This window comes from Gekko japonicus, unplaced genomic scaffold, assembly GCF_001447785.1.
Source record: "Gekko japonicus isolate JY-2015 unplaced genomic scaffold, Gekko_japonicus_V1.1 scaffold2874, whole genome shotgun sequence".
NCBI lineage: Eukaryota > Metazoa > Chordata > Lepidosauria > Squamata > Gekkonidae > Gekko > Gekko japonicus.
Window position 1 is genome coordinate 5,982 of NW_015176063.1, and position 13,522 is coordinate 19,503.

General features: G+C 50.8%; 1 protein-coding gene across 1 annotated transcript in view; it reads right to left on the reverse strand.

Moving 5' to 3' along the window:
* Positions 1-13,132: 13,132 nt before the first annotated feature.
* PRDM8 (PR domain containing 8) overlaps positions 13,133-13,522 on the reverse strand; it is a 12,914-nt gene continuing 12,524 nt past the window's right edge. The window contains exon 4 of the mRNA XM_015426703.1: positions 13,133-13,512. Within this exon, the coding sequence (XP_015282189.1) occupies positions 13,133-13,512 (380 nt within the window). The remainder of the gene's footprint in view (positions 13,513-13,522) is intronic.

The following is a 13,522-nucleotide window of genomic DNA, read 5'->3' on the forward strand; positions in this document are numbered from 1 at the left end:
TGCTTTTATTTGGTTTGTTCTGCCAGGAAGGTATTCAGCCTCCGGATTCGCTGAGGGGGCAGAAGAGGGCGCTGCCGCCTTCTTTCTGGCGGTGGATTTCACATCCCCTTGACCTGCGGGAGCGACAATCCACGAATCCCCGAGACCATCAGACCCTTTCTTCGGTTTTGTAGGGTCTGCTCCCTCGACATTCTCGCTCACAGATGACAGCTCGCCCCGAGGGGCTATTCATTCACACACACGCTTACTCGCGAGGAACAGAAGCGGCTGAGGTCTCTGTCAGCCAGACTGCAAATAAGATCGCCGGTAGCTCGTGGATGGGCTTGCAGGAATCGGCCAGCGGTGTGAATGTGAAGGCGGGAGTGAGTTCGCTTCCCCACGTGTCCTGTTGCGGGCGCCCGGGAAAGAGGTTCCCCCGAGGAGGGCGGGTCTGGAGCGTCGCTCAGACCTGTCGCCTGTAACAGAGAGCGCAGGTTTGTGCGGTGGCGAGAACAGAACGGAGAATCGGGAAGGATGGATGAAGTTGAAAGGCACGCGTGTGCGGCGGTCGTGGGTACGCGGCGTCTGGAGACTCTTTCGGGCAAACGGACTGAAAACGCGACTCCCGTCCAGTGGCACCTTAGAGACCCAACAATGTTTCGAGGGTGTCAGCTTTCGAGAGGCAAAGCTCCTCTCTCCAGAGACTCGCTCTGAGCCCTCAAATGCTATTAGGGTTGCCAGCTCCAGGTCGGGAGATTCCTGGAGATTTGGGGGTGGCGCCTGGGGAGGACCGGGTAGGGTACGATGCTACAGAGACCACTCTCCAGAGCGTCCATTCTCTCCGGGGGAATTGATCTCTGTAGCCTGGAGATGAGCGGTAATTCCGGGAGATCCCCGGGTCCCGCCTGGAGGCTGGCATCCCTACGTGATATCTATTTTTTTTTCTGGAGGTAGAGACACATGATCGGGTCTCCTGAACGACAGACATCCAACGGGCCAGAATTCGAACCGGATTAACCCTCTGGGTGCCTTTTGAACCGCTTGGAGTGAGATCCCAAGAGATTGCTTCAAAAGACTGCTGGGGATGAATTCACGCCATCAGAACTTCCCAGGAGATGTTTCGGGCTCCGATCCTAGGCACGCTTATTTGGGAGTAAGCCCTACTTCCCCCTTTCCGAGGAAAAGCCCACATCCCGAGAATAACGGCAAGGCCCCTCGGATTTGTTTGCCCCGGACTCGCCACGACATTTGAGGGACCACACAAACCGTCTTGGAGACCCATCCTATACAGGTCCATTCACAATCATCCTCAAGTTTATTCCACGGGGCTTTCCCCCAGCAAAGTGTTCCAGGACTGGACCGGAAGGCGCCCCTGTTTCCAATTGGCGGAGTTGTGGCTTTGGCAGGAAGCCCTCTGGAATGAAATTTCACGAGGATAATTGGGTTCGGGCTCCGGGCAGGGAAGGCGCGACCGTCCCGAGAGAGCCAGCGTAACGCTGCAATTCCACGAAGATGTCGCGGCGGTCTACTCAGAGCCCTGCACAGGCTCACTCCCCTACAAGTGTTCTTAGGAGTGCACTGGTAGCGTCACACCAGGACGAAAGAGGTCTAGATTCAAAGCCCTCCCCCGATGCCAGGGAATGACGCCAGGCCAGTCGCAGTCTAGCCTACCTTACAGGGTTGTTGTGAGGACAAAATAAAGGGGCTCAGAGGTCCCTGGGGAAAGAGCGGGACTAAAATGTCATAAATAGAGAATGGAGGGGCGGAGACAGAAGAGAGGACCGGGGTTGCCTCCCCTACAAAGATTTAGGGCTTGTTTTAAAATGCAATGACTGGGGAAACGCTCTAATTTTGCGTGGGAAAATAGTGTCGATTTGTTGGGATTCTTAATTCAAGGTCGATGGTTGTATTGCAAACACAAGAGCAACACTTAGTAAAAGAAAAATATATTTACTATAAAAACAAAATAAAACATGGCTATGGTACTTGGGATAAAAGAAATAAAATAAAAGTTACATACTTGCAGTTACTCTCAGTAACTTTCTATCTCTCTTGGCTTCTAGCCAAGACTTCAGTCATTATAGAGTTAAATGTGGTTTGTTAGGAAACAGCATGTTAGGTTACATAACGTATTCAACAGCGGGAAAGTTTGTGGGAGTTGTTTACCCTAATGAAGTGACCTGTAACCTTTGTATTGGTCAACTAACATCTTGTTTGTAGAAATGCTTTGATCTAGCATTAATGTATTCACAAGTTTATGGTCCTTTGTGTGAACCAAAGCGGTAGTTCTCTTCTAGAAGCCTAGATAGAAAGATGTAGCTGTTAGCATATATTACTGAGAGTAACTGCAAGTATGTAACCTTTTATTTTATTTCTCTTATCCAAAGTACCATACCCATATTTTTCTTTCACTAAGTGTGGCTCTCGTGTCTGCAATACAACCATCGACCTTGAATTAAGAATCCCAACAGTCCGGCTCACACATTTTTTGTCTTAGCTCAGGAAGGAGGGCTCCAGAGCAAACTGATTTATGCAGCAGCCAAACGGCTCTCTCACAACTTGAATGCCAGTAGCCCAGAAAGTAGAATTTTTACTCACAAGACTCCACAGCTTAGTGGGATCATTGCTCCCAGGAAATGCATAGTAGAGTTCCAGGGCTCTGGCCTTCCAGAACCCGAGGCAGGCCTTGCTAAAGCAGGGCAGGCCCCAGAGCGGAAGCTCCTCCATCACATCAGCCCCGTTCATGTCAATTTCAAGCTAAAACTGAGTCCGTCTTTCCTACCTTGCCATTGCTAGGGCTTCACCGACTCCCGGGAAACGCAGCGTTCTAGTCTTCTTGTTGGAGTTTTAAAAATAAAACTTGTAATCCAGCAGAGATAAAATAACTCAGCAATGCCAGAGTGAAATAATCAGACTCAGAGTCCATGTGTGTTTAAAATAGAAAAGTTTTACTACATCCTAGCATAGGGAAAAGGGTAACTGGGATGAAACTAACAACACAGCTAAACAGCTACATCCTCACTCTACAAGGGACAACACTAGAAGAGCTAGCAATGGCTTCTCTTACTTCTTCTTCAGAACAGAACACAAAGACGGGAAGAGGAGCCATAAAATGCTAAAATACTTTGACACTTTGCTTCCAATGAAACTCCTAGATCAGGGATGGTTTTCACGTGCTTGTAGTCCTAAACTACCATTGGCTAAATGAAACATGTGATTTCCCGTGAGCAACACAAACATACATTTAACCCTATATACTGAGTGTTTTCAACATGTAACACCCAACACTTCTTGAGCCCGTCGGGTCGCCGCCAACTCGCAACCTCTCCCTATCCTTGTGCGCTCCCAGCAGAGCTCAGGTGGTGGGATGTCGCTGCACGCCACCGACACCTTCAGCTGCCCAGTTCTGCAGGTCAGGCTTCTGCTCTTAAAGGGATAGAGCCGTCCCCGCTCCTCCTCCAGATGGCAACTTTACCGCCTACCCCGGTCTGTCATCTCCCCCCCCTCCCCCCAGGCAGAGGACAGGGGCGGGACACCCGGACTCCGCCGAGGGAAGCGGCTCCCGAATGGGACGCGGAGGCGGACTTTGCAATCCAGCCTCGTCGCCGGCATCCCAGTTCCGATCACCAGCCTCTGCCGCCCCCGGATCCCAAAGGGAATTTATATTTATTTATTCACTCGGGTGGGGAGCCGTGTTGGTCGGAAGCCGTCTTTTACTGGCAGTCAACAGCACGAAGTTCGAGTCCCCGGGGCACCTTGAAGACCAACAGCGTTTACTCCTGGGAGCAACCGGTGTTCCCTCTAAGCTGAGTCAGTGTGAGCCAGCTCACAGTTTTTTAGCCTCCGGCTCACACATTTGTCTTCGCTCAGGAAGGGAAGGCTCCAGAACAACCTGATTTATGCAGCAGCCAAATCGCTGGCTCACAACTTTCATGCCAGCAGCTCAGTCCCCTCTGAGTCTGGAATCGTTCGGTTCCGCCTGGTTTGCGGGGTCCCGGGGGAGTGGGCGTTTTCCTGACCCCCTGCGGTTGGTCGCGGAGGTCCTTGCTTGGAAGCGATAGTCTAACCGAGGAATGCGGAAAAGAGAAACATCCTACATAGACTCCAAACGATCCGAACCGAAACTACCCTCACTCTCTTCGCCCGCGGTAGACTTTGCCTACGTCCTGGCCAGCCCCACACTCAACAATCCACTTTCAACCCACTTTCAGTCCACTTATTGACTGGATTTTGCCAGTTCGCACAGTAAAAATCCAGTTGGAAAGTGCATTGAAAGTAAGCCCCAGTTTGAAAGTGCATTGAAAGTGGGTTACTGAGTGTGTGTGATCGCAGCCATTCGATCACCAGATCCATTTCACACACACACACCCCTTCTCCTCCGTAATGCACTGCTCGGGGAACTTCAAGCCGGTCTCTTTGGGAGGCTCAGAGAGGCGTGCGAGGCGGGTCTGTTCCAGAAGAAAGAGCGCGATCCTAGGCAAACTTACCTGGAGTGAGCCCTGCTGAATGGAGTGCCGCCTACTCCCGAGTAGACTCGCCTGGGGCTGAACTGTGATTCTCTCTCACCTAAGGGGGCTGTGGGGTGCAAGTAAGTCACGCGTGGGAATGCTGCTGCGCAGCCCGATCCTATGCTTGTTGGTTCGGAAGGAAGTCCACTCCCACTGAGGTGAACGGCTTTACGGTAAAGTGTGTTTAGGACTGCAGCCTTCACTCGATTGACCGCACCAGCCTGAACGCCTTGACCCAGAAATCGGCCCGATGGAATCCCTTGTGTTGTCCGCCTTGATTCCCAGTGAGAAAGGCGGACTGTGGAGAATGTAGATTCGGGTGGGTAGCCGGGCTGGCCTGAATCAGTAGAGCAAAGTTCGAGTCCAGGGGCGCCTTGAAGCCCAATTAAGTTTAATTCTGGGTATAAGCTTTCGTGTGCGTGCACACTTCTTCACATACAGATACTTCTTCGGATTCAGATAGGAGAGCCAGTTTGGTGTAGTGGTTAAGTGCGCGGACTCTGATCTGGGAGAGCCAGGTGGTTCCCCACTCCTCCACTCGCAGCTGCTGGATGGCCTTGGGCAAGCCGTGGTTCTTTCAAGGACAGTTCTCTCAGAGCTCTCTCGGCCCCACCTACCTCACAGGGTGTCTGTTGTGGGGAGGGGAAGGGAAAGGAGTTTGTAAGCGGCTCTGAGACTCCGAAAGAAGGGCGGGGTATAAATCCCTTCTTTTAAAAGGATTTCCTAAGACCTTGGGGGGGGGGGGGTGTAGTTGCCAGAAAGGTGCGCGAGTAACTGAGCTGTAGGGTTGGATTCAAACAGTTGGTAAAAACCTATGAAGAGCAGCCAATCAGCACAAGGCCTAAAGGAGTTCATAAGCAGACGCGAGAACAAAATCTGAGTCCTGCGGCACCATCATGAAGACCAACAAAGTTTGATTCTGGGTAGAAGCTTTCGTGTGCCTGCGAGGACATGGGGGGGGGGGGGGTGGTGCCCCGAAGGGCTGATGAATCCGATTCAAGTCTCCAATCGGAGGAGCGGGAGCCCGAAGCAACGGAGGGAGGCTCTGGTCCCATCTCGTCGCCTTCTCCCTCTGCCGTCCTCCTCGTCACTCACCTCCAATAAGCCTCTCCTTCCAGAGCCGAAGCAGCCAGTTGCGCGCCCGGAGCCGCCCCCGGTTGGGGAAGACGGCGTCTTCCTCGCTCAGGCGCACGGCGCACCTCCGGGGTCTCCGTCAGGGTCCAGAAGGCCTCTTTTTTTTGGGGGGGGTCTGGTCGAGATGAAATTGGCCAACCAACGATGGAGAGCTATTTGTGGTGGCTGCTTCATTAAATGCTCCCTGACAACCAGAAATACAGGGGCTCAATAGGGCGATCCTAAGCAGATTTACTCCTGCCGAAAGCAAGAAATTCGAAAGCAAGAAATTGCAAGTAGATAAATAGGTACCACTTCGGTGGGAAGGTAACAGCGTTCCGTGCGCCTTGGTGCTTAGTCATGCCGGCCACATGACCACGGAAACGTCTTCGGAGAGCGCTGGCTCTTCGGCTTTGAAACGGAGATGAGCACCGCAACCCTAGAGTCGGACTCGACTGGCTTTCGAGCAAGGGGACCTTTACCTTTACTTTAAGCAGAGTTAACCCTTTGAAGCGTGTGTAACTCTAGTTAGGATGGCTGCGGAAATGACGTCGTGGGCACACGGCTACCCTTTCTAGCCAGCCCGATGGAACGAAGTCGATCTGAACTCGCTTCGGATTGTGAATCACCTCCCGCCTTTGTCAATCTGGAGTGACTCCTGACCAGTCTGGGTTTTTAGAAACAATAACGGGGCAGGCATAAAGGGTCCGGATTACCAGACGTGATTACCACGCCTGGTAATCCAGACGCCAAGAACTCACTCTGAAAGTGGGTCCTATCCAATTCCACTCAGACGCTTGGTCTGGGTTCCCTGGGACTTACTTCCGAGGAAACCTACAGGAATGGCAGCCTGAGGCTGCGAGCCACCACGCGTTTACTCTAGAGTAGTTCTGATCAAATGCTGCCAAGCTAGCATGAGAACAGAGTTCGAGTCCAGTAGCACCTTTAAAACCAACAAAGTTTAATTCTGGGCACAAGCGAGAACTGAGAGACTTGGCATGAGTAGTGAGATAAGGAACCGAGATCTCTGTTAAGCCCTGGGGGTTCCATTGTCCTGAGTGTCCTAATAATTTGTAATTCAGCACTCTCCTGTTCCAGTCTGTTTCTGAAATTCCTCTGCAATAAAACAACTTCTTTGAGGTTCCCCATTGAGTAACACGGCTACCCACTCGAACTTAGCATGAATATGTGATAATTTGCTGGCTGACCTAACACCCTGTGCTAATTCTTCATCTTCTCTGGAAGGGAAACGACCTCTACGACCTTGAATGACAGTGGGGGAGAAACACAACTCCAGTATGCCTGTGGGTTTGTTTGTAGGGGCCCCTTGAAACGCCCCCTTTATTTTATTTACATTTTGTGAAGGTCTTTTAACCAATATTCTTCAGCTGATTAGATCTATTTCAGATGCAAAAACCCACTTCTCCCAGTAAGCACCGCTGGCTTCCTCCTAAATTTCGGGCCAACTTAGATGTCGAATCTCAACCGCTTTTGGAGGCCACAATATGTAATAACAAGTGGTGCTGAGCTCTGAGTTTCAGATGGGGGACTAGGGTTACCAATCACTTGGAGGGAGGAAAAATGCCCTGCCCCTTTAATAGAGGCATAATAGGTGGAGACGGGCAGGAGAAGCAGGGAGGGAAATAGCGTCGCCTGGCAACCAGCATCCCGCTTAAGCCTCCATTAAAGACAGAGAGCTGGGGTGGCTCAAGTGGTTAAGACGCTGAACTACAGGCTGTGGAAGGTAGGTAGTTCAGCAGTTCGAGACCCGGGTGCCGCATGATGGAGTGAGCTCCCGTTTCTAGTTCCAGCTCCTGTCAACCTAGCAGTTCGAAAGCAAGGAATTGCAAGTAGATAAATAGGTACCACTTCAGTGGGAAAGTAACAGCGTTCCGTGCACCTTGGTGTTTAGTCATGCCGGCCACATGACCACGGAAACGTCTTCGGACAGCGCTGGCTCTTCGGCTTTGAAACGGAGATGAGCACCGCAACCCTAGAGTTGGACTCGACTGGCTTTCGAGCAAGGGAACCTTTACCTTTACTAAAGAGTCCCGCATGGCCCAGGCTTGCCCGACCTGGTCAGAATTCGGAAGGTCAGCAGGGTCGGCCCTGATGGGTACTTGGATGGGGGACATCCATGGTCCTGACGGGGAGGTGGGCAGTGACAAACCACCTCTCAACCTTTCTTGCCTTTGCAAACCCCTCGGGGTCGCCATAAATCTGCCACCGCCAAAGGGACACTGCAGGACACCTTTCCCCCAGGTAGAGAAGGCTGCATGGCCGAGCACCATCTGGCTAGCTCTGGGAAGCTCAGCAGGGTCAGTACCTGGAAAGGGAGACCTCCAAGGGAGACCCTGCAGGGGGAGGCCATGGCCAACCCCCTCTGCTTCTCACTTCCCGTGAAAGCCCCTTGCGGGTGGGGGGTGGCCATAAATCAGTTGTGACTTGCTGGCTATCGTCCCTCTTGTTGGGTATTACAAGTTGAAAACACTCAGTATATATGGGGTTAAATGTCTGTTTATGTTACTCACAGGAAGTCACATGTTTCTCATGTAACCAGTGTTCTTTAGATATAGAATACCCGGGAATTTTCTCCCTGATCTAGGAGTTTGATTGGGACCAAAGTGTCAAGGTGTATTACCATTTTATGGCTTCTCTTCCCGTCTTTGGTTGGTGTTCTGAAGAAGAAGAAGAGCAGCCATAATCTCTCTCGTCTAGTTTTGTCTTTTGTAGAGTAAGGATGTAGCCTATTTAGCTGTGTTGTTATTTTCTTCCCAGTTACCCTTCCCCCATGCTAGAATTTAGTAAAAACTTTCTATTTTAATCACACATGGACTCTCAGTCTGAATTATTTTACTCTGGCTCTGCTGGACTATCTTATCTCTGCTAAATACCATTTTTTTTCAATATCTCACTATCACCCAACAGGGGGGGACACCATCCATGTCTGTCAGGTTCTGCATTTTTATAGGGCTGCATTTCTGCATGTTTACTCAGAGGTAAACCCCATTAATCGAGACAGAATGTGCTTGCAGGCATGCGTGTTTAGGAGTGCGTGCCTTGAGCGCTTTTGAGTAAACTGAACGTAATGGAACTTCTTTCCAAGTTGATGTGCATGACTTTGTCCTTCAGGGGTCTTCTGAAAGCCGTGAGTTGCATTGCTGTGGCCAAAACAAAAATGAGATGTGACCCAACAGGGTAGCAAGTAGCCATTAAAAAAAAACACACCCCAAACTCATGCTAGAACAAAGTTTGAGTCCAATGGCACCTTTAAGACTAACATCATTTAATTCTGTGTATAAGAAGAAGAAGATGAGATTGGATTTATACCCCGCTCTTCACTCAGAGTCTCAGAGTGGTTTACAAACTCCTTTCCCTTCCCCTCCCCACAACAGACACCCTGTGAGGTAGGTGGGGCTGAGAGAGCTCTGAGAGAACTGTCCTTGAAAGAACTATGGCTTGCCCAAGGTCATCCAGCAGCTGAGAGTGGAGGAGTGGGGAATCAAACCCGGTCCTCCCAGATTAGAGTCCGTGCACTTAACCACTACACCAAACTGGCTCTTTTGTGTCCATGCACAGTTCTTCAGATAAGCATGTACATGAAAGCTGATACCCAGAATTAAACTTTGTTGGTCTTAAGGGTGCCGCTGGACTCAAACTTTGTTCTATTGCTTCAGACCAACATGGCTGCCCCACCTGAATCAAAACTTACACGGTACAGGATAGCCCTGGAACCTTCCTAGGCACGTAGCTCCCCCCTCTCCGTGCCCTGGTTTCCTAAAGAAGACCTTAGCAACACACCCAAGTGCTTTGAAGAAAATAAAGTCATTTATTGTCAAAGCATCCAACATACCCAGATAAACTATAAAGTTTAATAAATCTTTTTTTTTTCCCCAAGAAAAAAAGAAAGAAAAGAAACACATAACTATTCAGACTTCATTTCACTGGCACAAAATTACACTTTGTATTAAAAGGAAATCCGTATTTACAGAACCGATGACATTCTGCACCGAAGTCCATCATCGCCATTTTCATGGGGAACATGCACTTTCCTCCTCGGAAATGTAACATGGATTCAAGTCTTTATGGATTTTTTATTACTATTATTTTTGCAGAGAGAGGGGGGGGGAAGAAACTATCAAGTAATGCAGAAAAGCAATGCATCCTCCTCCAGTAGTTTTTTTTAAAATTTTGCTTTATATCTAAAATAAACTTTTTTTTACCCTTACATATACTTCTTATTACAGCTAAACCATAAGTGCTTAATAATTTAAGTAGAAACGTTATGACAAATGCATCAATATGTTGCAATATATGACATTTTAAAAATGTACTTTTTCAAAGTTATTTACTTTTTTTGGAAAGTGAAAATGCGTGCATTGGAAAACAAAAGGAGGGGGGGGAAATCAACCCACCTGCCAATCTATAAATTTCTTTTGCAAGGTAAACTTATCCACAGGCATTAGATTTTCATCAACAGTGTGGGGGACTTTGCTTTATTTGTTAATTAGGATGGCCAGCTGGCTGAAGGGGGGGGGGAACCCTACGCCCTTTAATAGAGTTAATGCCTTTAATAGAGTTAATGCCCTGACCTGGACAGCCCAAGAACTCATAAGAACATAAGAGATGCCAATGATGGATCAGGCTAAAGGCCCATCCAGTCCAACACTCTGTATCACACAGTGGCCAGAAATACCAGGTGCCATCAGGAGGTCCACCAGTGGGGCCAGGACATTAGAAGCCCTCCCACTGTTAACCCCCCCCCCCAAGCACCAAGAATACAGAGCATCACTTGCCCCAGAGCCCCTATCTATACCTTGTGGCTAATAGCCACTGATGGACCTCTGCTCCATATGCTTATCTAATTCCCTCTTAAAGCTGTCCATGCTTGTAGCCGCCACCACTTCCTGTGGCAGTGAATTCCAAGTGTTATTCATTCATCAGATCTTGGAAGCTAAGGAGGGTCAGCTCTGGCTAGTACTTGGATGGTGGAAGGCCACCAAGGAAGCCCAGGGTCGTGACACAGAGGCAGGCCATGGCAAACCACGTCTGGACATCTCTTGCCTTGAAAACCCTGTTGAGTCACCATGTCAGCTGTGACTGGGTGACCAAAAAAGGATGCTATTTTGCCACTGATGTAATTTTATGAGCAGATACCGTATCATGAAAAGCTCCAACGGCCCATTTGCACACATTACACCTCTATTAAAGGGGGCGGGACTTTTTTCTCTCCAGGCTTGTGGCCAACCCTAATTGCCCACAATGTCCAAGCTGCTTTTCCAGAGGTCCCATATACAGCGTGCATACGGTCCTAGCGGTACACGCAGAGCTCCTGAGCATGTTTACTCTTGGTCTAAAACAAAATTGACACCTGTAGGGTCATGGTCAGACCACTTTCCGTGACTGCACTTCTGTGGTACCTGGTGTGCAAACCTCAGCTCCCCTTAGGGCCTCCATAGCTTAATTTCTCACAGGCATTTTTAGTGACGATTTAGGTCAGAATGACATAGGGCCTTGTGTTAGGCACTGGTCCTCCTCACACCACTTGGTCTAAACCAGAGGTGTCGAACTCATTTGTTACAGGGGCCGGATCCGACATAAATGGGACTCTAGTCGGGCCAGGCCATGTGTGCCATAAAATGTAATGCCGGGTACCAGAGAGCAGCTGGTAAGCTCCGGGTTGGTGTGCACTCACTGCAAGGCCCCATGAAGCAAAGGGGTTCTGCTTGACTGCTTCAGACAGGGTTGTTTTGCTGCGCTGAAGCCACAATTGTAGTGGCGCTGCTTACTCGCCCGCCCTGAGCTGCCTTCTGTGCACCCCCCCTTGCACCAGTGGCTTGTGGGCCAGATAAGAGCCCTGGATGGGCTGGTTCCGCCCCCCCCCCGGCCTTATGTTTGACACCCCTGGTCTAAGCCACCCTGCTTACAGTCTGATCCTACACACCCAGAACTTCCATCCAATTCAACAGGGCTGCCACACAAGTGCACATGGGAGTGCTGCTACGTATCCTGACCCTACAGGCAAGGTGTTCTTAAGCCATTATCACACAGCAGCTCCGTTGAGGTCTTTGGCTGCTCAAAAAAAGAGAAAAGTGGTCAGTGGCCTCTGCTTAATTCACCAAACTAAGCATTTTGAAACTTCTCTGAAACTGCAAGGGGGTGCGCATGGATTTCCCTAGAAAATCATTCAGCTGAAGGCATGCCTGGAAGAAGTGGTCTGTGGAGTCTTCTGCAGCTCTCCAGCTCAAGTCAAGAGGTGACTGCAGAATGGCTTCCAATCAAGGAGCCTCCTCTAGCATTTTGTCAAAGCACTGGTGGCATCCAGGAGACTACGCCAGAATTATTCTCTTTCGCAGAGGGTGGCTTTTGTGTGCGCATATATAGGTATCACCCTGTCTTGAGCTGGATGGTCCGATCTCATCCGATCTCGGAAGCTAAGGAGGCTCGGCCCTGGGTAGACCCTGGACGCGAGACCCCCAAGGAAAGCTAGGGTTGCTATGCAGAGGATCAGCCCTGGTTAGCACTTGGATGGGAGACCGCCAAGGAAGTCCCAGGTTGCTATGCACAGAAAGGCAATGGCAAACCACCTCTGACTGTCTCTTGCCTTGAACACCCTACGGCAGAGGTGTCAAACTAATTTGTTACGAGGGCCGGATCTGACATAAATGGGCCATGTGTGCCATAAAACGTAATGCCAGGTACAGGAGACAGAAACTGTATAAAGAACAGCAGCTAGTAAGCACCGAGTTGGTGTATCCTCACTGCAAGGCCCCGTGGGCTGGGAGGCACAGGTGCAAAGGAAAACCCACATAGGTGGATTGGAGAGGCAGCAGTGGGCCGGCTCCCATGATGTTTGACTGCTGCAAACAAGGTTGTTCGGCCATGCAGAAGCCATGATGCAGTGGCTCCGTCCACTCCCCCCACACTCCCTTCCTTGCACCAGTGGCTCGCGGGCTGCACAAGAGCCCTGGATGGGCCAGTTCCGGCCCCTGGGCCTTATGTTTCACACCCCTGCCCTATGGGGTCACCATAGGTCTACTGCGACTTGATGGCCCACATACATCACCCCACAGCTGCGTGCATAATTTGCGCAATGCCCCGCACACTACTGATTCAACCCAGTTTGATACCACTTTAAGCACCTTGTAGCAGTGTTCCCTCTACGCTGAATTATGGTGAGCTAGCTCACAGTTTTTTAGCCTCTGGCGCACATATTTTTGTCTCAGCTCAGGAAGGATGGCTCCAGAGCAAACTAATTTATTCAGGAGCCAGGTTGCTCGCTCACAACTTTAATGCCAGTAGCTCACAAAGTAGAATTTTTGCTCACGAACCTCCACAGCTTAGAGGGAACAGTAAGCACTCTGGCCCACTGTTACCTTTGGTCAAGGTGCTCGGCCACTCTTTCTCAGAGAGGCCGCAGGCCGTGTCCAGAACTACAGATCCCAGAATGCTACAGTGGGGCCAGGGGGAGCGAGAAGGACAGCCCGTGAAAGTGAACCCGCATTGTGGGGAGGTGGGAAGGAGGAGCCGCCTCAGTTGTGCGAGGTCATGTGCCGGGAGAGGTGGTGGCGCTCGCGGAAGGACTCGTTGCAGATGGGGCACTTGAGCTTCTCCTCGCGCCGCCGCTTGACCAGGGGCTCCAGGGCGTACTCCTTCTTGTGGTGGGAGCGCATGTGGTACACCAGGTCGGAGGTCATGCGGAAGGAGGCGTTGCACTTGGCGCACCAGTTCTGCGCCGGCAGGCAGAGCGACGTGAAGGAGGGCGGAAGCAGCGTCAGCGCCGAGGGCAGCTGCAGCTGGAGGGGGGCCGTCGTGGCCGCCGCCGCCGCCGCCACGCCCTTGGGCCAGAAGGTGGTGGCGTACAGGAAGGGGCTCTGCTTGGGCAGGCCGCCGCCCGCCGCGGCTCCGCCTCCTCCGGCGCC